The sequence below is a fragment of the Candoia aspera genome, chromosome 1 (assembly GCF_035149785.1).
Source record: "Candoia aspera isolate rCanAsp1 chromosome 1, rCanAsp1.hap2, whole genome shotgun sequence".
NCBI lineage: Eukaryota > Metazoa > Chordata > Lepidosauria > Squamata > Boidae > Candoia > Candoia aspera.
Window position 1 is genome coordinate 77,352,874 of NC_086153.1, and position 24,290 is coordinate 77,377,163.

General features: G+C 40.3%; 1 protein-coding gene across 1 annotated transcript in view; it reads left to right on the forward strand.

The window, feature by feature from the left end:
• Nucleotides 1-24,290, forward strand: part of RNASET2 (ribonuclease T2) — a 35,683-nt gene that overhangs the window by 4,089 nt on the left and 7,304 nt on the right. The window contains exons 2-6 of the mRNA XM_063307627.1: nucleotides 1,507-1,612; nucleotides 6,839-6,905; nucleotides 18,238-18,293; nucleotides 20,967-21,024; nucleotides 21,438-21,502. Of these exons, the coding sequence (XP_063163697.1) occupies nucleotides 1,524-1,612; nucleotides 6,839-6,905; nucleotides 18,238-18,293; nucleotides 20,967-21,024; nucleotides 21,438-21,502 (335 nt within the window). The 5' untranslated portion in view covers nucleotides 1,507-1,523. The remainder of the gene's footprint in view (nucleotides 1-1,506; nucleotides 1,613-6,838; nucleotides 6,906-18,237; nucleotides 18,294-20,966; nucleotides 21,025-21,437; nucleotides 21,503-24,290) is intronic.

Consider the following 24,290-nt stretch of genomic DNA (forward strand, 5'->3'; position numbering starts at 1 on the left):
CAACAAATACACAAGAAAAGTGTCTTCACGTGATCTTCCGCCAATGTGATATGTGTGATAGATAGACAGACAGACTGACTGACTTATTCTGAACCGCCCAGAGTCCCTCCTTGGGGAGATGGGTGGTGATAAATTTGATAAAATAAAATAAATAAATAAATTAGATAGATAGATAGATAGATAGATAGATAGATCTTTGTGCAAAAGAATAGACACAAATTTGACATCAGGACTCAAAAACAAAGTAATATCAGAGCATTTCAACCTCACAGGATATTCCATGGCAGAACTCAAAGGGGAAAAGCAGGACTTTAACAGCACCATCAGGTGATAAATTGTTGAACTCACATCACAAGTTTTCAGGAGTTTCAGAAGGACTCAGTAAACACAATAGATTTTCAACACATTACAGTTGTTAATTGATAAGATACTTGTAATCTGTCTCACATGTAGTCTGTATCAGCATAACCAATTTATCTTCCCATCTCCCCCACCTCCAGTTTAAATATTCTTTCAGTCCAGCCACTCTGCATCTGATGAAGTGAACTGCTCATGAACACTTATACAGGTGGTCCTTGTTTAATGACCACTCATACAGCAACCATTCAAATTTGCAATGGCACTGAACAAGTGGTAGTTATGACCTGTCCATTGCAGCGCCCCCACAGTTACATGATCATGATCCAGGCGCTCGGCAACTGGCTTGGATTTCCGACCATCGCAGTGACACAAGGTCACATAATCGCAATCTGCGAACTTCTTGCAAGCAAAGTCAGTGGTGAAGCTGCAGGAAGTCCTAACAGTCAGGAAACCACGCTGAGACGAGGAATAGGTCTCTAGTGTTTATTACTGCTACATAAGACAGAAAATCCTAACAAATTGAAGAAGCGTGGGAAAAACCCAGACAGATAAACCCCAAAAGTCAAGGCGGGTCTGTTCTGTGTCTCTTTGAATGGCTGCTTAACTCCTCAGTACTACGCATGTGTTTTCCCCCCTAGATAGGGGCCCCCTCCTGCTCACCATCAGTGCTCATGACAGGTCCTCACTTAATGACCCACACAGTCCTCGCTTAATGATGGTACCCAGGAACTACCATCACTAAGTGGTGTGGTCACAATACATCACACTTTACAACAGCATCGCTTAGTGATAGAAATTCTGGTTCCAATTACCGTTGTTAAGCAAGGACTACCTGCACCTTTTAATAAAATCTGTTAGTTGAAAAAGGTGCTGCCTCCTTCTGATTTCTAATGTATAACCTTAATTACCAGTGCTTCCAGTTGGAAGCTGAAGACATGTAACTTTACCTTATATAACTTTTTCACCTTTTCAGATATTTTATTAAAAAACAGTAATAATCACATCACATATTTGAGGTAAAGTATTTCTGCATATATAGATTTTGTTGATAGAGAAACAAGCTACTTGCTTTCCAGTAGTTAAATTCTTGATGAATGAGAAAATAACAAAAAGTGTTACATTTGTTTTTCTTTTCTTTCTTCACAGATACATTGTAAATAAAAATGAAATCAGTGACTACTTATGGTTTGCTTGTTGAGTGTTTTTGGCTTGCCCTTTTTTGTGGATCTGCTACGCGTTTATTGGCTGATAGGTAAGTCACCTGTAAAGAAAGCTATAAAGACAATAGCATTTAATTTTACAAGCAGTCCTGAAAATTTTTATCAAGTAACCAAACTAATCCATAACACTTAATTTCCATATAGTTTGCCCAATTGTGGAAATTAGCTCTCCTTTCCCTCTGACTTTTCCTTAAATGTATTCCAGGGAATACATTTCCCATCGTAATACATACCCTCCATAGTAATTATGAGGCATTGAAGAGGGCATCTTCCTGTTCTACTAATGGAAGTGGTTCTGTCAACAGGAGGAGTTAACTGGTAGCAGTCCTGTGCTTCTGCCTGCTATTTCAACTAAGCAAGTCTGCATCGTGGGCTTTTCCCTCCCATAGGAAAAGGTTAAAGTTAGCTGCTGTACTCCAGCATCAGAAAGCAAGACTTATTTTCTTGTAGCAAGATGCAAAGGAAAAAATAATAAAAATTTAAAAGGCACCCTCCAAAGACCATGAAATCAGTAAAACAGTTCAGCCTTCTATCTGTCTCACCAAGTGAACCAGGGACCTACAGTATATATACAGCAGAGGTGGCTGGTCAGATGTTATAGGATTAAGCTAATATGTTCTTAGGTATGCTTGTGGAAGTTATAGTTTGACAATATCTGAAGGCTGTATGTTACTTATTCCTTCAAGAGGCCTTGAAGGAGGAATTAATTGCTCTTTGTGGTCAAAACAATTGGCTGTAAAACTAAAGTGTCTACTCTATGTGTATCCAGTTTACACTTAACTTTCTGATACATTGCTTGTGGGACCTCTAGTAAGGGGTATTTGCAATTGTATAAGGGATTATTGTTAAAGTTATTTAACACTCTTTAACACTATATAATAATATAAATAATACTTTGTTTAGAAATGCAGTGTTAATGTCAAGTCAAGAAGCTGTCTAGAGTATCATAGATGCCATAATTACTGTTTTATGAATAAGGCTCATGTAGAATTGAAAGATGTGTTTATTGAGTTGTGTTACGTTTTTGTCCATGATAAAATGAAGTACCTCAGGATTTTCTCAATATGAATATAACAATAAATGCTTGTGGCATGGTCTGGCAGTTAGTCTGTGATCATGCAACTTGCTAACTCATAGAGCAGTTTGCTTAATAAACTACAGTAGGATAATTCATACAACATGAAACAGTTAAACATGGTTTATAAGCTACTGTGGAGGGTTTACCTATGAGCTAAGCCAAAGCAAAACATATGATGTAAAACTCATTATGGCTTAGTATAGTGAGTAAATTCAACCCTATTGATTCATGCTGAGTGAGCTGCATCTTCAGCTGCATCTTCGTGGTTTCCACTGTAAATATGAACACTGTTGGAGACTGAATATGAAGAGATGGTTTATATTTTCAGCAGTGTAAGCAGTTATAATCAAGATGAACTTCAGTCTTGATTTTTGTTATTGAACAGACAGATCCACAAGAAAGTGGGTGATTTGAGTGATTTCCTAATAATGTAGTTATGTCTGTTCAGTGTAACAGTATCTGCATAACAATAGAAAAAACAAACTGCATTGTAAGGTTACATGTGCTATTCTAACATAGAATATTTGCTAAAGCTGATAGTGATTGCTTTTACACTTTCTGCTATTCCATGATTTGTTTTAACTAAAATTTGTTCAACAAGCCAGAATAAGACTTGTAGTGAAACAAAGCAATCAAATTGATTGTTTTCTTCCACTTCTACCAGTTCGTTGTTTATTCATTTAGTCGCTTCCGACTCTTTGTGACTTCATGGACCAGCCCACGCCAGAGCTTCCTGTTGGTTGTCAACACCCAGAGCTCCCCCAGGGACGAGTCCGTCACCTCTAGAATATCATCCATCCATCTTGCCCTTGGTCGGCCCCTCTTCCTTTTGCCTTCCACTCTCCCTAGCATCAGCATCTTCTCCAGGCTGTCCTGTCTTCTCATTATGTGGCCAAAGTATTTCAGTTTTGCCTTTAATATCATTCCCTCAAGTGAGCAGTCTGGCTTTATTTCCTGGAGGATGGACTGGTTTGATCTTCTTGCAGTCCAAGGCACTCTCAGAATTTTCCTCCAACACCACAGTTCCAAAGCATCAATCTTCCTTCTCTCAGCCTTCCTTATGGCCCAGCTCTCGCAGCCATATGTTACTACGGGGAACACCATTGCTTTAACTATGCGGACCTTTGTTGTCAGTGTGATGTCTCTGCTCTTAACTATTTTATCAAGATTTGTCATTGCTCTTCTCCCAAGGATTAGGCGTCTTCTGATTTCCTGACTGCAGTCAGCATCTGCAGTAATCTTTGCACCTAGAAATACAAAGTCTTTCACTGCTTCTACATTTTCTCCCTCTATTTGCCAGTTATCAATCAAGCTGGTTGCCATAATCTTGGTTTTTTTGAGGTTTAGCTGCAAGCCAGCTTTTGCACTTTCTTCTTTCACCTTCATCATAAGGCTCCTCAGTTCCTCTTCGCTTTCAGCCATCAAAGTGGTATCATCTGCATATCTGAGATTGTTAATGTTTCCTCCAGCGATTTTAACTCCAGCCTTGGATTCCTCAAGCCCAGCATGTCACATGATGTGTTCTGCATACAAGTTGAATAGGTAGGGTGAGAGTATACAGCCCTGCCGTACTTCTTTCCCAATCTTAAACCAGTCCATTGTTCCGTGGTCTGTTCTTACTGTTGCTACTTGGTTGTTATACAGATTCTTCAGGAGGCATACAAGATGACTTGGTATCCCCATACCACTAAGAACTTGCCACAATTTGTTATGGTCCACACAGTGAAAGGCTTTAGAATAGTCAATAAAACAGAAATAGATGTTTTTCTGAAACTCCCTGGCTTTTTCCATTATCCAGCGGATATTGGCAATTTGGTCCCTAGTTCCTCTGCCTTTTCTAAACCCAGCTTGTACATCTGGCAATTCTCGCTCCATGAATTGCTGAAGTCTACCTTGCAGGATCTTGAGCATTACCTTACTGGCATGTGAAATGAGTGCCACTGTTTGATAGTTTGAACATTCTTTGTTTTTGATCATGCCCATTTTTGCCTGGAATTTACCTCCGATGTTTCTAATTTTCTGGAAGAGGTCTCTTGTCCTTCCTATTCTATTGTCTTCTTCCACTTCCGCACATTGCTTGTTTAAAAATAATTCCTTATCTCTTCTGGCTAACCTCTGGAATTTTGCATTTAATTGGGCATATCTCCCCCTATCACTGTTGCCTTTTGCTTTCCTTCTTTCTTGGGCTACTTCTAGTGTCTCAGCAGACAGCCATTTTGCCTTCTTGGTTTTCTCTTTCTTTGGGATGTATTTTGTTGCCGCCTCCTGAACAATGTTGCGAACTTCTGTCCATAGTTCTTCCGGGACCCTATCTACTAAGTCCAGTCCCTTAAATCGATTCTTCATCTCCACTGCATATTCCTTAGGAATATTAGTGAGCTCATATCTAGCTGATCTGTGGGTCTTCCCTAATCTCTTTAGCCTGATCCTAAATTGTGCAAGAAGACGTTCGTGATCTGAACTACAGTCAGCTCCAGGTCTTGTTTTTACCGACTGTATAGATGTCCGCCACCTTTGGCTGCAAAGGATGTAGTCAATCTGATTTCGGTGTTGTCCATCTGGTGAAGTCCATTTATAAAGCCGTCTCTTAGGTTGCTGGAAGAGAGTGTTTGTTATGCAGAGTGAGTTGTCTTGGCAAAATTCTATCAGCCTATGTCCTGCTTCATTTTGTTCTCCCAGGCCATGCTTACCTGTAATTCCAGGTGTCATCTGACTGCCCACCTTAGCTTTCCAGTCTCCTGTGATGAAAATAACATCTCTTTTAGGCGTGTTGTCCAGTAGGTGCTGCAGATCCTCATAGAACTCCTCTACTTCAGCTTCTTCAGCATCTGTGCTTGGGGCATATATTTGGATCACTGTGATGTTAGATGGCTTGCCCTGAATTCGAATTGAGATCATACTGTCGTTTTTTTGGATTGTATCCAAGCACTGCTTTAGCCACTTTACTATTAATTATGAAGGCTACTCCATTTCTTCTGTGGTCCTCTTGTCCACAGTAGTAGATCTGGTGGTCATTTGATGTGAAGTGGCCCATTCCAGTCCATTTCAGTTCACTGATGCCCAAAATGTCTATCTTTAATCTTGACATCTCACCAATAACCACATCCAATTTGCCCTGGCTCATAGATCTTACATTCCAGGTTCTAATGGTGTGTTGATCCTTAGAACATCGGATTCGCCGTTCACCACCAGCACCGTCGGCTGCTAGCCGTCCTCTCGGCTTTGAGCTAGCTGCGTCATCACGTCTGGGGCTAGTTGAGCTCATCCTCTGTTCCTCCCCAGTAGCATTTTGACCATCTTCTGACCTGGGGGTCTCATCTTCCGATGGTATACCAACATATCTCTGGTTGTACTGATCCATTTAGTTTTCACGGCAAGAATACTGGGGTGGGTTGCCATTACCTTCCCCAGGGATCGCATTTAGTCTGACCTCTCTGTCATGACCTTCCCATCTTGGGTGGCCCTTCACGGTTTAGCTCATGGCATCATTGAGGTGCTCAAGCTCCAGCACCACGACAAGGTAACGATCCTTTGCTGAAGCTTCTACCAGTATCCAGCTGTTATTTCATATCTGCCTAGCAGTTTTTCAGGGGTGGGGCTGCTGTGCAAGGGAAGTTTTGGATTTTAGTGGGAAATATATGTTTAAGTTGCCTTGCGATGATGGGAGGTAGGGGATTTTCCATGGGAGTAAAGTTTGTCTGCATTTCTTCTGAGCACAATTAGTTTCCTGGTATTTTACAGATTTATGTGATTTGGCTTTTAAAAGTCACAGCCCCACTATTGTCTTTTGCTCAGAGATGAATCAGGTGTTGAAATAATACTATTCCCAGAAAGAGTTTAGGAGTCTGGAGAAAAAAAATTGTTTGCTTTCTGTATTTTATGTTGTTGCATCTCAGAGGTTTGAGCAGGTTATAGAGACAAACCAGTATTCTGGGTTCAGGCAAAAGCTTTGATTTTTGTAAGCCAGTATTTGTAAACCAAGTTGAAATATGACTTTAATTTGAAGTATTCTGCCAAACTGCATAGTTCGTTCAAACAAATCACAGTTAGGCCAAAACAAAAATCCTGATTCAACATAATTTGTGAACCACACCAAGAAAAATGCAGGGGCAGTTTGCTTCTAATGAGGTGTTATGATGCCTTTGGAATGTTAAGGGTTTTTTAAAATTTTATGTTTCAGTGATCATCATCCTCATAAGTGGGAAAAATTATACTTAGTTCATCAATGGCCAGTGACTGTATGCATGGTAAGATCTTCTTAAATGGATATAGTTATTTTGCTACCTGTATGTGTATGCCTGTATTGAAATATTTGTTTCACTGTATCCTGAAAGGGGATATACAGTTTCAAAAGAGATGGAAAGTATTAGTGAGTTATCTTAATCATTTGGCCATTGTACATGGGTAAGAAGATCTATGTTTAAATATGAGAAATTGTGCTGAATTTTCAAATAATTAAAAGCAGATCATGTATAGAAGGTAATGTTTAAGACTATTCTTTTTAATGTATTATTTATTAAAACTAGATGCCACTTTTTCTCAATCTCAAAGTGATACGTATACCTTTAAACAAGTCCCTGCTAATTATTGCAGAAGGCTAATGTTTTTGTGGGTTGGTAATCAGCTCCTAAGTTGTTTTGGTATATATTGTTAGCTGTAAAAATGGTGAAAGCTATTGTACAACTGGATTTCCTGCTCAGATAATTCACACAAAATAAAGACTGTCAGGATATCTTCTGATGGTAGGAAAATATGTCTTGCATTGGTTCATATTATATTCCTTTTAGATTTGAGAAGCAAAATCTTAAATACTCCAGCAGAAACAATGTTATTCCATATTATAAGCTACTGCTGTCTTATGTTTGCCGAATTAGCAGGGTAGGGTCACTATGCTTTTCAACTATACTACAGTTTCCCTATCATTGACTTACACAAATTCAAATAAAATTATTCACTTATGAGTGAAATAATCTGAGAGGAGGGGCGTCTCAGAATATCCTCTTCTGAAGCTGGAGGAAATGTGTTATGTTTCCATTCTTTATTTCAATTGTTTCAGACCTAAGAAAAAGCAATGGCCTAATATTATAGCACAAACAATATTATATTTTTATTATTATACTTTTCTAGTATTATTTCCGTAGGGAGGGATCACATAATGTTATTAATAATAGTTACGCTAATATTTTTATAGTGCCCTTATCAGGTTCTTGGGTGGTGTACAACTCATAAAAACAATCAATATATAGATAATAAAACCTGTCCCCAACTCAGAGCAAAATAAATCCCCTAAAAATACATAAGGCAAGAAACAGCAGCAGCCCAGTCACTGTTAATCTTCCAAAGCCCATCTGAATAAAATTGTTTTTACAGCCTTGCAGAATGTCAGTAATCAGGGTGCCAGATGCACCTTTGGGGATAAGGTATTTCAGAGTATCAGGGCTACCATAGAAAAGGCCTACCTTGTGGCCTGCAACCCCCTCACTCTTAAGATTAGGTGGGACCATAAGCAGTCCCTACCTAGATGACACGTGTTTTAGAGGTAATATTGAGTGTTTTGAATTGGCTCTAGAAACCTATTTGTAATGTAGCAACCAAATCGGTGTTACACTGAAGTAGTCTCACCTCCAGCCACCGTGTTCTGCATCAATTGTAGTTTACAAGTAATCTTCAAAGGAATCCCATGTAGAGTATGTTGCAGTTTGCCACAGACCTGCTCCTTTAGGAGACCTCATTTAAAATGATTACTGAAACCCATCTATCTGGACAGCCCAGATATTTACAGATGAACAGTATCTTCATCTTCCTGGATATTAATCTTTTTTCACCCTATCCAGTCCTTCGTAGCCTCCAGACACAGGACCTCAACAGCATCACCAGAATACTGATGGTACTTCATCTCAAACCAACAAATGACAGATGTTAAATAGCACTAAGAGGAGAGCCAAGGCCTGGAGTACTCTACATTGGAGCAATCACATTCTTTCATGTTTGATCATTCCTCCCTCACAACTTATAAGTGAAAACATCCACTCATTTAGAAGTGGAACCAGCATAAAACTGTGCACCTACCCCTTGCAGACAGTCCAGCAGTGAGTGGATGGTATTGAACACCGCTGAAAGGTCTGAATGGGCCTGGAGGGGTGGACTGCCTGCATTCAGTTCTAAAGAAAGGTCATCCACTAGAGGCACCAATGCTATTTACCTGTAGGAGCACTCTGGTCAACCCTTATAGCAGAGGCCAGTCAGGCACAAGATAAAGATGCCTAGCATCTTTACTTTGGAAACACAATTTGCAAGAACTGTATAGTGTAAGAAGGGCAGAAAAGAAGGTTCACTGCAGTCACAATGACACTTCTAGCATGTGGGTGACAGGGGAGTAGCATATGTATGTGGATAGTTCTCACTGCCCCACCCCACCCCAGTTCTTTTAAAACATATTCCTTTCAAAACCATTGGCAGTTAAAGGGCATACCTAGTTAAAGGGAGGCTGGTATGGGAGAATGGAAAGCTTTGCTCCAGCAACTAAAAGTTGCTTCCATTCCCAAAACACCCTGGAAGGTTTCATTTTGTGGAATCGTCCATGTTCATCATGCTCCCCACTGCCCAGTGTAGCAGCATAGTGTAGAGATTTTTTTGCCCCATTTTAAACCCTTTGGGACAGCTGTCAAAGGGAATTAGGTCTGTTCTTCCCACTCTAATAATTTGCTCTTAAAAAGCCAAGAACTGTCATAAGCAGTTGAGTCTGTGGAGAATTATATTAGAGTCATAGGAATACATTCTAACCGAGCATTGCTTAAATGAGCTTCAGGGAAGATACATTAGATGTATTCATTTAACTAAAATGCATCTTTTATTTTTCCTTCAATAAAGAGGAAAATGTTTGGGCAGAGTGTATATTTTTATTTATTTAAAGTGTTTATTGTATTTAAAGTATTTATTTATGTACTTTCACTTCTGTCCTGAAGCAAGAATATTCCCATGTATAAATGGCATGACAGTGACTCAGCTGTCCTTTTAATGCTATATGTGAAAGCAGATTATTCACAGATATAACCAAAGCAAAAGTAACAGCAAATCCATAGAACTCCTTTACTATGCTCCCATCCCAGAGCCAGCAGGAAATCTTCCACCCTAAATCTTGCTAACCTTAAGCATGTCCTTACTGCAAACCCAGAAAGGTCCCTGCTGCACTGCTGTCCATACAGATTTAATGCACATGGCATTTTAGAGGATGTGATTTGTGGTTCCCTTGACTGAAATTCCAGCTCTGCCAAACATCATCTACTACATGAAAAGCCTCCTCCAGTTAGTACACGAGAGCCAGTTTGGTCTAGTGGTTAAGGCTCCAGGCTAGAAACCAGGAGACTGTGACTTCCAGTCCCACCTTAGGCACAAAGCCAGCTGGGTGACCTTGGGCCTATCACCCTCTCTCACCCCTAGGAAGCAGGCAATGGCAAACCACTTCTGAAATCTTGCCAAGAAAACTGTAGGGACTAGTACAGGCAGTTGCCAGAAGTCAACACTGACGTGAAGGCATGCACACACACAAGGTATACACAGCACACACACAAAGTATACACAACACGGTGGTTGGTCTTCTTACTGCAGTTTTTTTCCTTTTTCATTGCTGTCACAAAGTTGGCCAATTTAACTCTTTTTTTTTTTTCCTTATAACTGTGGGTAAACCAGTTGACTGACCTGTGGACCACTAAGGGAGAGAAAAAAAAGAGTTTGTGTATCTCCTGACTGCCATCTAGTGGTTGTCTGGATTCCCACTGGATAGTTAGTTTTCACCACACCAGGTTACAGACGCACAACAGCTGAGTCCTTATAACCAAAAGTTTTCAATTACTGTACATGTGTTAAGTCCAGGACAGACTAGTCAGTTTCAGGGCTTTATAACCCCTTAGGTTCACCATCTTCAGCAAAGGATCGTTACCTTGTCGTGGTGCTGGAGCTTGAGCACCTCAATGATGCCATGAGCTAAACCGTGAAGGGCCACCCAAGACGGGAAGGTCATGACAGAGAGGTCAGACCAAATGCGATCCCTGGGGAAGGTAATGGCAACCCACCCCAGTATTCTTGCCGTGAAAACTAAATGGATCAGTACAACCAGAGATATGTCGGTATACCATCGGAAGATGAGACCCCCAGGTCGGAAAATGGTCAAAATGCTACTGGGGAGGAACAGGGGATGAGCTCAACTAGCCCCAGACGTGATGACGCAGCTAGCTCAAAGCCGAAAGGACGGCTAGCGGACGACGGTGCTGGTGGTGAACGGCGAATCCGATGTTCTAAGGATCAACACACCATTGGAACCTGGAATGTAAGATCTATGAGCCAGGGCAAATTGGATGTGGTTATTGGTGAGATGTCAAGATTAAAGATAGACATCCTGGGTGTCAGTGAACTGAAATGGACTGGAATGGGCAACTTCACATCAAATGACCACCAGATCTACTACTGTGGACAAGAGGATCACAGAAGAAATGGAGTAGCCTTCATAATTAATAGTAAAGTGGCTAAAGCAGTGCTTGGATACAACCCAAAAAACAACAGAATGATCTCAATTCGAATTCAGGGCAAGCCATCTAACATCACAGTGATCCAAATATACGCCCCAACCACAAATGCTGAAGAAGCTGAAGTAGAGCAGTTCTATGAGGATCTGCAGCACCTACTGGACAACACGCCTAAAAGAGATGTTATTTTCATCACAGGAGACTGGAATGCTAAGGTGGGCAGTCAAGTGACACCTCGAATTACAGGTAAGTATGGCCTGGGGGAACAAAATGAAGCAGGACATAGGCTGATAGAATTTTGCCAAGACAACTCACTCTGCATAACAAACACTCTCTTCCAACAACCTAAGAGACGGCTTTATAAATGGACTTCCCGAGATGGACAACACCGAAATCAGATTGATTACATCCTTTGCAGCCAAAGGTGGCGGACATCTGTACAGTCGGTAAAAACAAGGCCTGGAGCTGACTGTAGTTCAGATCACGAACTTCTTCTTGCACAATTTAGGATCAGACTAAAGAGATTACGGAAGACCCACAGATCAGCTAGATATGAGCTCACTAATATTCCTAACGAATATGCAGTGGAGGTGAGGAATCGATTTAAGGGACTGGACTTAGTAGATAGGGTCCCAGAAGAACTATGGACAGAAGTTGGCAGCATTGTTCAGGAGGCGGCAACAAAATACATCCCAAAGAAAGAGAAAACCAAGAAGGCAAAATGGCTGTCTGCTGAGACACTAGAAGTAGCCCAAGAAAGAAGGAAAGCAAAAGGCAACAGTGATAGGGGGAGATATGCCCAATTAAATGCAAAATTCCAGAGATTAGCCAGAAGAGATAAGGAATTATTTTTAAACAAGCAATGCGCGGAAGTGGAAGAAGACAATAGAATAGGAAGGACAAGAGACCTCTTCCAGAAAATTAGAAACATTGGAGGTAAATTCCAGGCCAAAATGGGTATGATCAAAAACAAAGATGGCAAGGACCTAACAGAAGAAGAAGAGATCAAGAAAAGGTGGCAAGAATATACAGAAGACCTGTATAGGAAGGATAACAATATCGGGGATAGCTTTGACGGTGTGGTCAGTGAGCTAGAGCCAGACATCCTGAAGAGTGAGGTTGAGTGGGCCTTAAGAAGCATTGCTAATAACAAGGCAGCAGGAGACGACGGCATCCCAGCTGAACTGTTCAAAATCTTGCAAGATGATGCTGTCAAGGTAATGCATGCTATATGCCAGCAAATTTGGAAAACACAAGAATGGCCATCAGATTGGAAAAAATCAATTTATATCCCCATACCAAAAAAGGGAAACACTAAAGAATGTTCAAACTATCGAACAGTGGCACTCATTTCACATGCCAGTAAGGTAATGCTCAAGATCCTGCAAGGTAGACTTCAGCAATTCATGGAGCGAGAATTGCCAGATGTACAATCTGGGTTTAGAAAAGGCAGAGGAACTAGAGACCAAATTGCCAATATCCGCTGGATAATGGAAAAAGCCAGGGAGTTTCAGAAAAACATCTATTTCTGTTTTATTGACTATTCTAAAGCCTTTGACTGTGTGGACCATAACAAATTGTGGCAAGTTCTTAGCGGTATGGGGATACCAAGTCATCTTGTATGCCTCCTGAAGAATCTGTATAACGACCAAGTAGCAACAGTAAGAACAGACCACGGAACAACGGACTGGTTTAAGATTGGGAAAGGAGTACGGCAGGGCTGTATCCTCTCACCCTACCTATTCAACTTGTATGCGACAAGCTGGCCTTGAGGAGTCCAAGGCTGGAGTTAAAATCTCTGGAAGAAACATTAACAATCTCAGATATGCAGATGATACCACTTTGATGGCTGAAAGCGAAGAGGAACTGAGGAGCCTTATGATGAAGGTGAAAGAAGAAAGTGCAAAAGCTGGCTTGCAGCTAAACCTCAAAAAAACCAAGATTATGGCAACCAGCTTGATTGATAACTGGCAAATAAAGGGAGAAAATGTAGAAGCAGTGAAAGACTTTGTATTCCTAGGTGCAAAGATTACTGCAGATGCTGACTGCAGTCAGGAAATCAGAAGACGCTTAATCCTTGGGAGAAGAGCAATGACAAATCTCGATAAAATAGTTAAGAGCAGAGACATCACACTGACAACAAAGGCCCGCATAGTTAAAGCAATGGTGTTCCCTGTAGTAACATATGGCTGTGAGAGCTGGACCATAAGGAAGGCTGAGCGAAGGAAGATCGATGCTTTTGAACTGTGGTGTTGGAGGAAAATTCTGAGAGTGCCTTGGACTGCAAGAAGATCAAACCAGTCCATCCTCCAGGAAATAAAGCCAGACTGCTCACTTGAGGGAATGATATTAAAGGCAAAACTGAAATACTTTGGCCACATAATGAGAAGACAGGACACCCTGGAGAAGATGCTGATGCTGGGGAGAGTGGAAGGCAAAAGGAAGAGGGGCCGACCAAGGGCAAGATGGATGGATGATATTCTAGAGGTGACGGACTCGTCCCTGGGGGAGCTGGGGGTGTTGACGACCAACAGGAAGCTCTGGCGTGGGCTGGTCCATGAAGTCACGAAGAGTCGGAAGCGACTAAACGAATAAACAACAACAAGGTTCACCATTCAACTATCCTGTTTAGGAAAAGGGAAAAGGAGGCTGCAGAAGCTGGAACTCCAGTATCTCTTGCAGCTAAACCAATACTGCAGAACAGGTACTACCAGCCGTTAGATTGAAGGAAGTGGTCCTACAACAGACCTACTAGATAAATTGGGGCTGAGCAGATTGCTGCTATTTACTGCATCACCTTCCATGGGTTATCTGGATGGAAGTTCCTGAGGTGGGGCTCAGGAGTTAAGCCATCTTTTGGCTGCCTCAGTTGTGGGTTGACAAGACATGGGTACTGCCCTGAAGATATGTCCACTGGAAATAGTGGGGTATCTTGTGGAAGCTGTGTGGGTATGGCCTAAATGGTTCCATTCAGTGACTAAATCTATTGACACTGCGTAGAGCCCCTTCATTCCTTGCTTGTGACATGAGCAGTCTAACCAGGTTCAAGTTACCTCTTTCCTAGGAAAGTCTAGTTTTCAGGCTCAGACTATAAACCGGTATGATATCCTCGAGTGAAACAAAGCTCCTATCCATTTTACTGGTGGCTGAAATAGAAAACAAGGGCTGTTAGAATCTTCTTGGTTTGTTTCCATCAGAAAAGGAAAAGCATATAAAGGGAAAATCCCAACATCCTGGATTAATAAGTTAAGATTCAGTCATCTAGTGCGTCTTTCTCTCTTGCTGGAAGATTTGCAAGCAATTGAAAAAATAGAAGTGAATTTCAGGTGAGCAGAAAATAATAGGTACAGCTTAGGGATTGCTGATATTAAGAGCTGAAATAATTATCGATGTTCTGCAACAGCAAAGTATTTCAATAGGGAATTCGTATTTGCCAGAATCTTCATTATAATGATACCATATACCAACCAGCATAATACAAGGCTTGAACAAGAGTAGAATCTTTGTATTATCCAAATGTTTTGGAATAAAACTCCTGCTGTACTTTGACATTTGCCCTGCTGTATTGTTCAGAGCCGATAGGTGTTGACGTCCACAACACCTACAAGGTACCGCATGGCGATATTGGTTACTTTGTGGAAAAGCCAATCTGAAATCTCTCTTCACTGGCTATTGTGGGCAAATCTCCTCCATCAGGCTTTTTGTAAAGCTAAATGCCATTGCTTCATGGCTGCTTCTCTGAATTCTACTGATGGTCAGAGATACTTGGAAACAGCATGAAGATTTTCTGCTTTTAAGTGTTTCTGACACCACAGTCAAGGACTGAACTTTGGAAGCTCTTGAAAGCAGTGAATTTTTCCGCTTGTTTCTATTGCAAAATTGGCAGAGTTCCTGCTCATCTCTTGCCAAGATAAATCTAACACTTGCTGTTGGCAGTAAATGGATTTGAGTTTGTTTTTAACGAAGGGTATTCTGCTACTTCGATGAAAGATTGGTGAATACAAAAAATGGCAAGCTTTTTGTGATTCACATTTAAGGTAGCCTGTCAGAATGTTTGGGAAAAAAAGTTGTGATAGGAATGACAAATCTACACTTTCTTTTTGTCATATGAAAAATTGTCTTCTATAGGGTTTTGTTAAGCAATTAATACTTTTTTGTAGCAATCTACATTTCTAACATGGGAGTATTGCCTTCCCTGAAGTCAAGTAACAGAACTGTTTACTTTTAAGCCATAGCTTTTATTTAAATATTGCCATATTCTGAACTACTTAAATCATAATGCAAGAGTGGGTTTTTGATAGCCAGGTGCTGCACTTAATGCTTTGAAAGGATAAGGGTTGCAATGAGTGGAGGAATGGAGTTGATGATGCTAAGTAAGGGGTGCCACATCCTGGACTAGGAGAGGTCAGGATTTTCTCTTTTGGGAGGGTTTTAAAAAATTACATTGCAATTTTTATGTACTTCTTGGCCTAGAGGGGATTCTAGTCCCCTCCCCACCACCATCACCAAAATGGTTTGGGCCTACATGTTCTCCGTTTCTGGATTTCAGTTAATTTGTCTTACGTGATGCTCTCTCACTAAATCAGCTACAGCCATTTTCTAAACAAAAAAACCTTTATGTTCAGGGAAAAAAACTTTTTTTGAACTGATCTAATAAATTCATAGAAAAAAGCATACAATTTCAAAGCATTTATTTATTTACTTATTGTATCTGTATCCTGCCCATTGCTGAAGGCTCTGGGTGGCTAGCAGTCAACATTAGCATAAAATAAAAATCAGCCATCTCAAAACTAATAATTACCTTCCCAATAATATAAACAAAATTGACAACTTCAAAATAATAATTAGAAAACATTCAAAGGCATCCACCTGCCCAATTCCAAACCTTCCTTCAGAACAAATATGGTAAGGGTGGTTAACTTTCATCTGGGCACAGATATCATCTTAACATTACCCTGAACATTACACTGAAAGTGGATGTGATCAGAAAAAGTTTGTGAGGCTAACGGGAATGAAAGAAAAAGATGGTGTGCAAATTCATTTTTAATATAATGAATAAGTAAAATATTCCACGTCTCCTAGTGATAAGCTAGATGCTTCTAAAAGGTATAGAAGAACGGAATGAAAACCTTGACAAATAGGGAACATGTCACAATAACCCAATGTTCTTTTCTTGAAGCCAGAGATACGTAGCTGGTTTCAAACACCAATGGCTTATTAACCCATTTGGTCATTAAGTGGGGCAATTAATATGACAGAGCATTAATTGAAAAGGTAAATATTTAAGATAAATTCATTAGCAAAGTTTAACATTCAGTTTATTTTGATTTTTTAAATCAACTATTTTTTCTAATACTGAGTATTCTAAAGAGACTATTTTCAAACAGTTTACCAGTGTTTTGCTTTTCGTGAAAATGAGACCAACCTTGTGGGGTTTCTGGTGAAAATACTTCTTGATGAAATGAAGCACGCTAATAATATCTCCATATAATTTGTCTGGTTTGGGATTATAGCACAGCAGACTGCAGGTGGAGGATCAAATGCTTTGAACACTGTAGGATAATCTCAATACACATTCGGCATAACATGCCAGAAAGCTTGGTTTGTTTGTTGTTTATTCGTTTAGTCGCTTCTGACTCTTCATGACTTCATGGACCAGCCCACGCCAGAGCTTCCTGTCGGTCGTCAACACCCCCAGCTCCCCCAGGGACGAGTCCGCCACCTCTAGAATATCATCCATCCATCTTGCCCTTGGTCGGCCCCTCTTCCTTTTGCCCTCCACTCTCCCTAGCATCAGCATCTTCTCCAGGGTGTCCTGTCTTCTCATTATGTGGCCAAAGTATTTCAGTTTTGCCTTTAATATCATTCCCTCAAGTGAGCAGTCTGGCTTTATTTCCTGGAGGATGGACTGGTTGGATCTTCTTGCAGTCCAAGGCACTCTCAGAATTTTCCTCCCACACCACAGTTCCAAAGCATCGATCTTCCTTCTCTCAGCCTTCCTCATGGGAGAAATTGCATCAAGATGCTAGTCGTATCGTTGGTTCTTTCCCGCAGTTACAATATGGCCCACGAATAATTGTAAATGGCATGAGCACAGTTTATCACCTCCAGCTGTTAGGCCATTTGCATCTATTTATGGGAGGAAATAATCTAAAAACCATGGTGCATATGCTTATAACTTCTACGTTCAATTTATGCAAGTGGGGATATTTTCATAGATAATTCACAAGGATTGTATAGAACTTGTCAGACTGTTCACCAAGGTAGCCCAAAGAAACATCAGACTTTATTCTGCTGGCTGCCAGTTTGTTTCGGGACAAAATAATAAACATTTATCCACAAAACCCTGCACAATGTAAGTTCAAGTTACCTAAGAAAGACATAGGGAACTTTCCCTGGTGACTTTTACTACCTCACTGATGTTTATTAAGAGTCTTTTGATTGAATACGTCGAAGAGAAACACTGACATGTTCCAAATAAAGCATTATTCTTCCACATCATTTTTATTTATTTTATTTGAGCCCTGTGAACTACATCAAGGCTCTGTAGGCATTATGATAAATAAAAATACAGCCACCATGCTGGACAAGATCATTCCAGGAGGAAACTGCTCCCCACAAATCTTTCTAATCCATCAGGAATCTCTCTACTAGCTTAGTTTACTTTCTGTTTTTTCTTCTGGACAAACCGGCACCATTTTGGAGTTTGCAGTTTGGAGTGGTCTTTCCCACCATAATATTTATTTTGTGAATAGGAAGCCCTGCTATAGCCGATGTGGTGAGAGTGACCATTAGCCCAATTGGATGTTGATCATTTCTGCTTATTTCCTTGAAAACATGCACATTCTAGGGTTGTGCAAAATTTTGATTCCAAGTTCTGATTCAAAACATTAATTGAATTGATGCTGGATTGTTAGATGCTTCAGTCAAATTTGAAACAATTTGAAATGACAATCAGAATTAATAATTTGATTCACAGCTGAATTACACCCCTATTTTTTCCATTCTGTGTAAAAATTGGTTTTCTTTAATAATCCAAAAGACTTATTTTCTCTAGATGAATAGCAATCAATGCAAAGATCCACCAATGTACTGGACAATCCATGGACTCTGGTAAGATACAAATTTGTGAGAAAAAAAAATCTTGTGGTGTTAGTTGTAAGAGTTTGGCCTAGTTAATATATACATGTTCTTTCTAAGCCCATGGTATCTTATATTTGAAATATCCTGGTGTGATACCCATAGAAGAACAAAGTATTATATTAGATAAACAATCCCTTGTGTAGTCCCTGAATCAGAATACTTATATGAAAATAACAGAATTTCTAGATGTTTGGCAACTAAGGTATTTTCTTCTATTCACATAATAGGTGTCAGTTAATTTCATATATGGGCAGCAAATATTATTAGCACTTATTGTCTGATTTGCAATATTCACCCATCCTATAATTAAACGATCAAAGTACACATCAATTTTAGCTGGCATATTCAGTTTCATTTTTTTAAATTAATGTGTTGCTTTACATTTTCTTAACTCACTAAATTTGTCCTTTAAAGGAAAACTTATGTGACAGGATTTTTTAACATGAATGAAGGACCAATAAGTGCTTGTAGATTAATATATTCTCTTAAATTTCAGCATATATTGAGAGCTATAGAAAAACTTTTCCCATTTTTTTGATGGTAAACATAGTTTATTCAATTTTTTGTTAACATGCAGGCTCACAGCACTTTTTGAATGACTAAAATAACTTTTTAAAATATAATCTGAGGGCCAGTTTGCTGCAGTGGTTAAGTGTTCTGGTCAGACTATGAGACGACCAGAGGAAAGTAGAAAGGAATTCTTTATTTACAATACCACTATATACAATTGATGCCAGGCAGAAGGGCTCGACTGGATCTCATGGCGAGACGGCAAGGCAAGGCAAGGCTGAGCCCGCTGCAAGGTAGCAAGGCAAGGATCGGGAAGCTGGAAAGTCTCTGGTTCCATAGCGGCTACAGGGCAGGCCTCTGAGAATGGTTCCAGCTTTCCTTCTCCGTGAGAAGCTGTTCGCTCAGTAGAATGTTTGTCTCCGGCGGTCCAGTCCTTGTGCCTGCTCCTTTTTAAGCTGTTCCTTTGTACCGTTTTTCCTACGGAGCCAATCGAGCTTCCTTTTGCTTGGCGTGCTTATTGGCTCGCCTTTCCCTTACGCTGATTGGCAGCTTTGAATCCAGCTCCTGATTTTGCCCAATGAACTACTCAGGACTTTCCCACTCTGCTGAGTCACTCTCAGTTTCGATTTCTCCGTTTTGCCTAGCATGGGTTTCAATTTCCCCTTCCTCAGCTTCAGAGTCAGATTCAACCCTTACATTAAGGCACCAGGCTAGAAACTGGGAGACCATGAGTTCTAGTTCCACATTAGGCATGCAGCCAGTGACTTTGGGCCAGTCAGTCTCTCTTGCCTCTAGGAAGCAGGCAATGGCAAACCACTTCCAAAAACATTGCCAAGAAAACTACAGGGACTTGTCCAGGAGTCAACACTGACTTGGAGGCAGAATATATACCAGTAGGCCTCACTTAATGACAGTAATTGGGATCAGAATTGCCATCACTAAGTGACATGGTCATAAAGCACAATGTCACCTGACTGCATTGCTTAGTGAGGGCAATCCCGGCAGTCTCTGTTGCTGTCGTTAAGCAAGGATCGCAGGTCATTAAGTGAGCACCTCATGTGACTGGGACTTGTGACTTCCTGCCAGCTTCCAACAACCAAAGTCAGTGGGGAAGTCAGCAGGAAGTTGCAAGAAGCCGGTCACAACAAGCCTTTCTTTAGGTGGCTTGCAAGCAGGCCAGTGGGCAGGGAAATGGTACCACAACATAGTGCAAGTGTGGCAAGGCTGGGGGGTGCACGGTGCAGTGCAAGAGCAGCGAGGCTGGAGGTGTGGTGTGAGTGCCGTAAGGCCAGCTGGGTGCACCACAAGTGTGGCAAGGCGAGGACTACCTGTATATATAGGTTGTATTGAAGAGAATGTAGTTTTCTCCTCATTATGAACAGAAGTAGCTTGGGTGTAACCTCTCGTTCAAGGATTTGCCTGGGGTCACTAATTGTAATAGATTAGAACCACCACCTGGTCTACCTGAAGAATTAGTTTTGGCTTCTAAAATTCTTTTTTAAATTGTTTTCTCTGAATGGAACAGCTGTGTCATTTGTCATTGCCAACATTGACTACAGTATTTAATTTTTAGTATTTTTTCATCTTTATAAATAAAATTTCATATTTTAAATCTTTAGTGGGATTTGTTTGTCTCCCAAGAAAGGGAGGAAGTTCTGGGACCTCCAATCATGCATTTCTATGCTAACTTGCCATGAGGTTACATTATAGAACTTTTTTTTATTTTCCCTATTTTTTTACCTTTATAATACCCAGTAAGGCAATACAGATTACCTAACCCTATGTAATGGTATGTGGGGAAGACTTTGGGAGACGGGGCGAAGAGATGCTGCCTAGGGAACAGTCAGATAAGAGACAGCATAGCCTGCAGCTGGATAGTAGGTGGGGCAAGCGACTCAGAAGGGACCCTCCCTAGGTTCTATTAATGTAGCTTTAATAAAGTAGAATTAGCTTATCAGGTCATGTTTCCTGTCTGGCCTACCAGGTAAGGCTGACACCCTAACACTCCTCAAGACACCCCTGTGATAACTCCCCATTTGCAAGATACACGTCAGAGAAGGAGAATGCATTCCACTGCTATTCAGAACAGTTGGTTTTCATCCTCTGTACTCTTTTGTTCTGCATCTTCCACAGGCCTGATAGAGCTGAAGAATGTAATAAAAGTTGGCACTTCAACGTATCTGAGCTTAAGGTATGAACCAAATAAAAATGTAGGTACTGAATACTTGAAAAAACTCTAATGGTGATTAATTCAAGAATTTGACTGGACCCAGGGATGCTTTAGAGCAGTGTTTCTCAACCTCAGCAACTTTAAAATGTGTGGACTTCAACTCCCAAAATTCCCCAGCCAGCATAGCTCCGTCAGTGGAAAAGTTTATACATAGCTCAGTATGACCAAACCAGGCTTTAAGAGGAGGATGATTGGTTTCATCCTTGAGTTCCCTTTCTAAACTACTTGCTGAGTTGCCCAAAAGAGCTATTATCATAATCACATATTATCAAGAACTGTTATATGAGGTATTTTATAATCAGTGAGGAAATCTGGGTGGAATTTGCATTGTATCCTTGCTTTTTAATTTTACAGGATTTTTTTTATATTGCTAGGATTTCATGGGTGACATGAGAGAATATTGGCCTGATATACTTCATACAAACCGTACCAATTTCTGGTGAGTTGGGTCCTATATTGATAGTTTTACAAAAATGCTTATTTTCAGTTGTCTTTCCAAATGAAACACCCTGTAATGGTTGCCTATTCCAAAATACCATCAGACTCATGAGCAGGAATTCAAAGATATCTGATTTATTAAAGAATAGTATGCAGGATCACAGAGAAAGCTGAGAATGATAAAAGCGCACCAAATACAAACTAAAAACCCTCAGTGCAAATGAAATCCCTCCCCCCGTAGAGTCTTCTCAAGTCCACAATCCCAGGTGCTCCTAACGGTTTCTGATGGTCTGCAGGAAAAGGCCTTGAACAGATAACATAACCCAAACACATTCCATTGTACTGATTTCACATACAGAGTTTGGTACAAGGTCTCACAGCAGCTCTCTCCCAAACAGAAACGCGCGTCAGCGCCATGGCACATGAAACGTTACGATGTATAAACTACATTGAATCAGTGAACATGACACACCCTAGGTAACAACAGGAGGCAGATATGCAGATAATATAAAGTATGGATTCTGTCAATTATTTTGCTTCTGCATTAATGCTTTCTTAAATAAAACACTGTGCCAATAGAAGAGAATATCTGTAGCTCAGGGTTGAACTGTGGAGTCCTTGGTGCTCTCTGAGCTTGTAGTTTGCTTGCAGACGTTTTGTTGCCCAGTTAGGCAACATCTTCAGTGCTAGAAGGGAGCGGGGTTTGCTCTCTGTTTACAGCAGCTTGCCCTGACAGTGTTGGTGGGGGTGTTGTTCTCTCCTTGGTAGTTCCTTGATTAGGCTGTTGTTTCAGGAACCCACTCCCTTCTAGCACTGAAGATGTTGCTTAATCGGGCAATGAAATGTCTGCAAACAAACAACCAAGCTCAAAGAGCACCAAGGACTCCATAAAATATTGAATTTAGGTATGTAGCATAGATGGCATTTTCTGTTCCTCAGAGGAATTCAAGACTAGATTTCAGTTTTAATGTTTTCAGTGAATGTCATCTTTAGAATATTCAATTACAAGTTTTTGGCTTAGTAATTATTTCTTGTTACATTATTTTATAAAGCATCCAATGTATTGATTGCTAAAAGAAATCCATTAAGCTTGTATTATGTGCAATAGGGCTGTGAGTACTTTGGCTTCAGTTCCAAAACACTACTTTGGAGCATGTGAAATATTATCTTGGCACATTAAAGTAGCTGCGCCTTTACCTAGGATTGTATGCTGCTCTCTGCAGCTACTGCACAATTCCAGAAAAAGATATAGCTGCTTTAAAATGTTTCAGAGACAGTGCTGTGCTCATATTCCTGTACTCTACAAAGCACCATTTTGGAATCAACTCTGAAGCGTTTCATAGCTCTAACATGTAATATCCATTGATTCCCAGTAAAGAAAGGTGAAAGCTTCCTCAAGTCAAGCTTGACCTTAGGATACTCCATGAACACATCCATGTAGGATGTCTTCTGTGACTACAGTTCTGACTATATCTTTTTGTGCTTATTTTTTAAAAAAGGAACAAATATATTGTACTAATAGTTGTGATTTTTTAAGCCCTTCAGGATCTTCAGTTAACAAATAACTTGACTGCATCGCCATTCAGATCCTTAACCCCAACTTGCTGCATTGTTTGGACTGTCTTTAGTTTTTCTGTTCAAAATGGAAGTATTACAAAGGCCCAAACTAGGCATTAAAGGAATATGATGCTGTTATAACCTATATCTCTGTGCTAATGTTTGGAACAAAGTGAAATGAAACATCAGTGTGCTCAAAGCAGGACTGTGTAATGCTTTGGAGCATGCAGGTACATATATAGAGCACTAATATGTAACTCTTTAAAGCAGCCACAACTTTTCCCGGAATCAGAGTCAGTACAGAGGACAGTCATGCAATCCCTGGAGCATGTGCTGTGTAGCGCACAGGAGTGTAAAGCTAACACCTATTTCCAACTTACTGAAGCTGCTTTAAGCACTGCAGACAGGTACTACGTTCATACTCCTGTAAGCTGCAAAGCACATTTTCCAAATTATTTCCGAAGCACTACACAGCCCTAACATGAAATAACAATTAATTAAGCAAAGAATTCTTGAGAAATGGCGACTTACTTATTATCTTGATTTATATCGGCGTTCCGTGTCGTCATGCTGGCCACATGACCCGGAAGTGTCCTGTGGACAACGCCAGCTCCAAGGCTTAGAAACGGAGATGAGCACCGCCCCCTAGAGTCGGACTCGACTGGACTTTACGTCAAGGGAAACCTTTACCTTTACCTGATTTATATAGCTGCATATCTTGCAATGGCAACTAAATTACTAAATAAATATTATTTGTTTATGAAACATACACATCACCTCAGTTTGGCTGGACTCTAGAATAGTTTACAAGTTACCTGAGTTTTTGCTGCAGCAATGTGGCCCATGTGCAGTCCAAATGCAATTTCATATTGGGAACGTAAGGCAGAAACCATGGTGTTATAAAACAAAAATATATGAGCACTGTGTAAAAATTGAGGAATGATGAATGAAAAAGATAGAATGTAATTAATTGTAAGATGCTATAGGTTTCACTAAGGTCTTTGTCTCACGAATACACCCCAGTTGAAAAAAATGAATGCTTTATGAGTTGAACATGCAAACTATTTTCTCTACTAGAGCTGCCTCTATTTTTCTAATTTGTAACCTTGATGGGAAGTAAAATCTGTGCAAAGTTTCAGTACTGATAGTGCTTACTGAAGAAGAGTATTCAGCAATTAACCTTTGTTATTCTGTGATTCAGTCTAGTTGGTAACATCATGCCACAAAGTGAT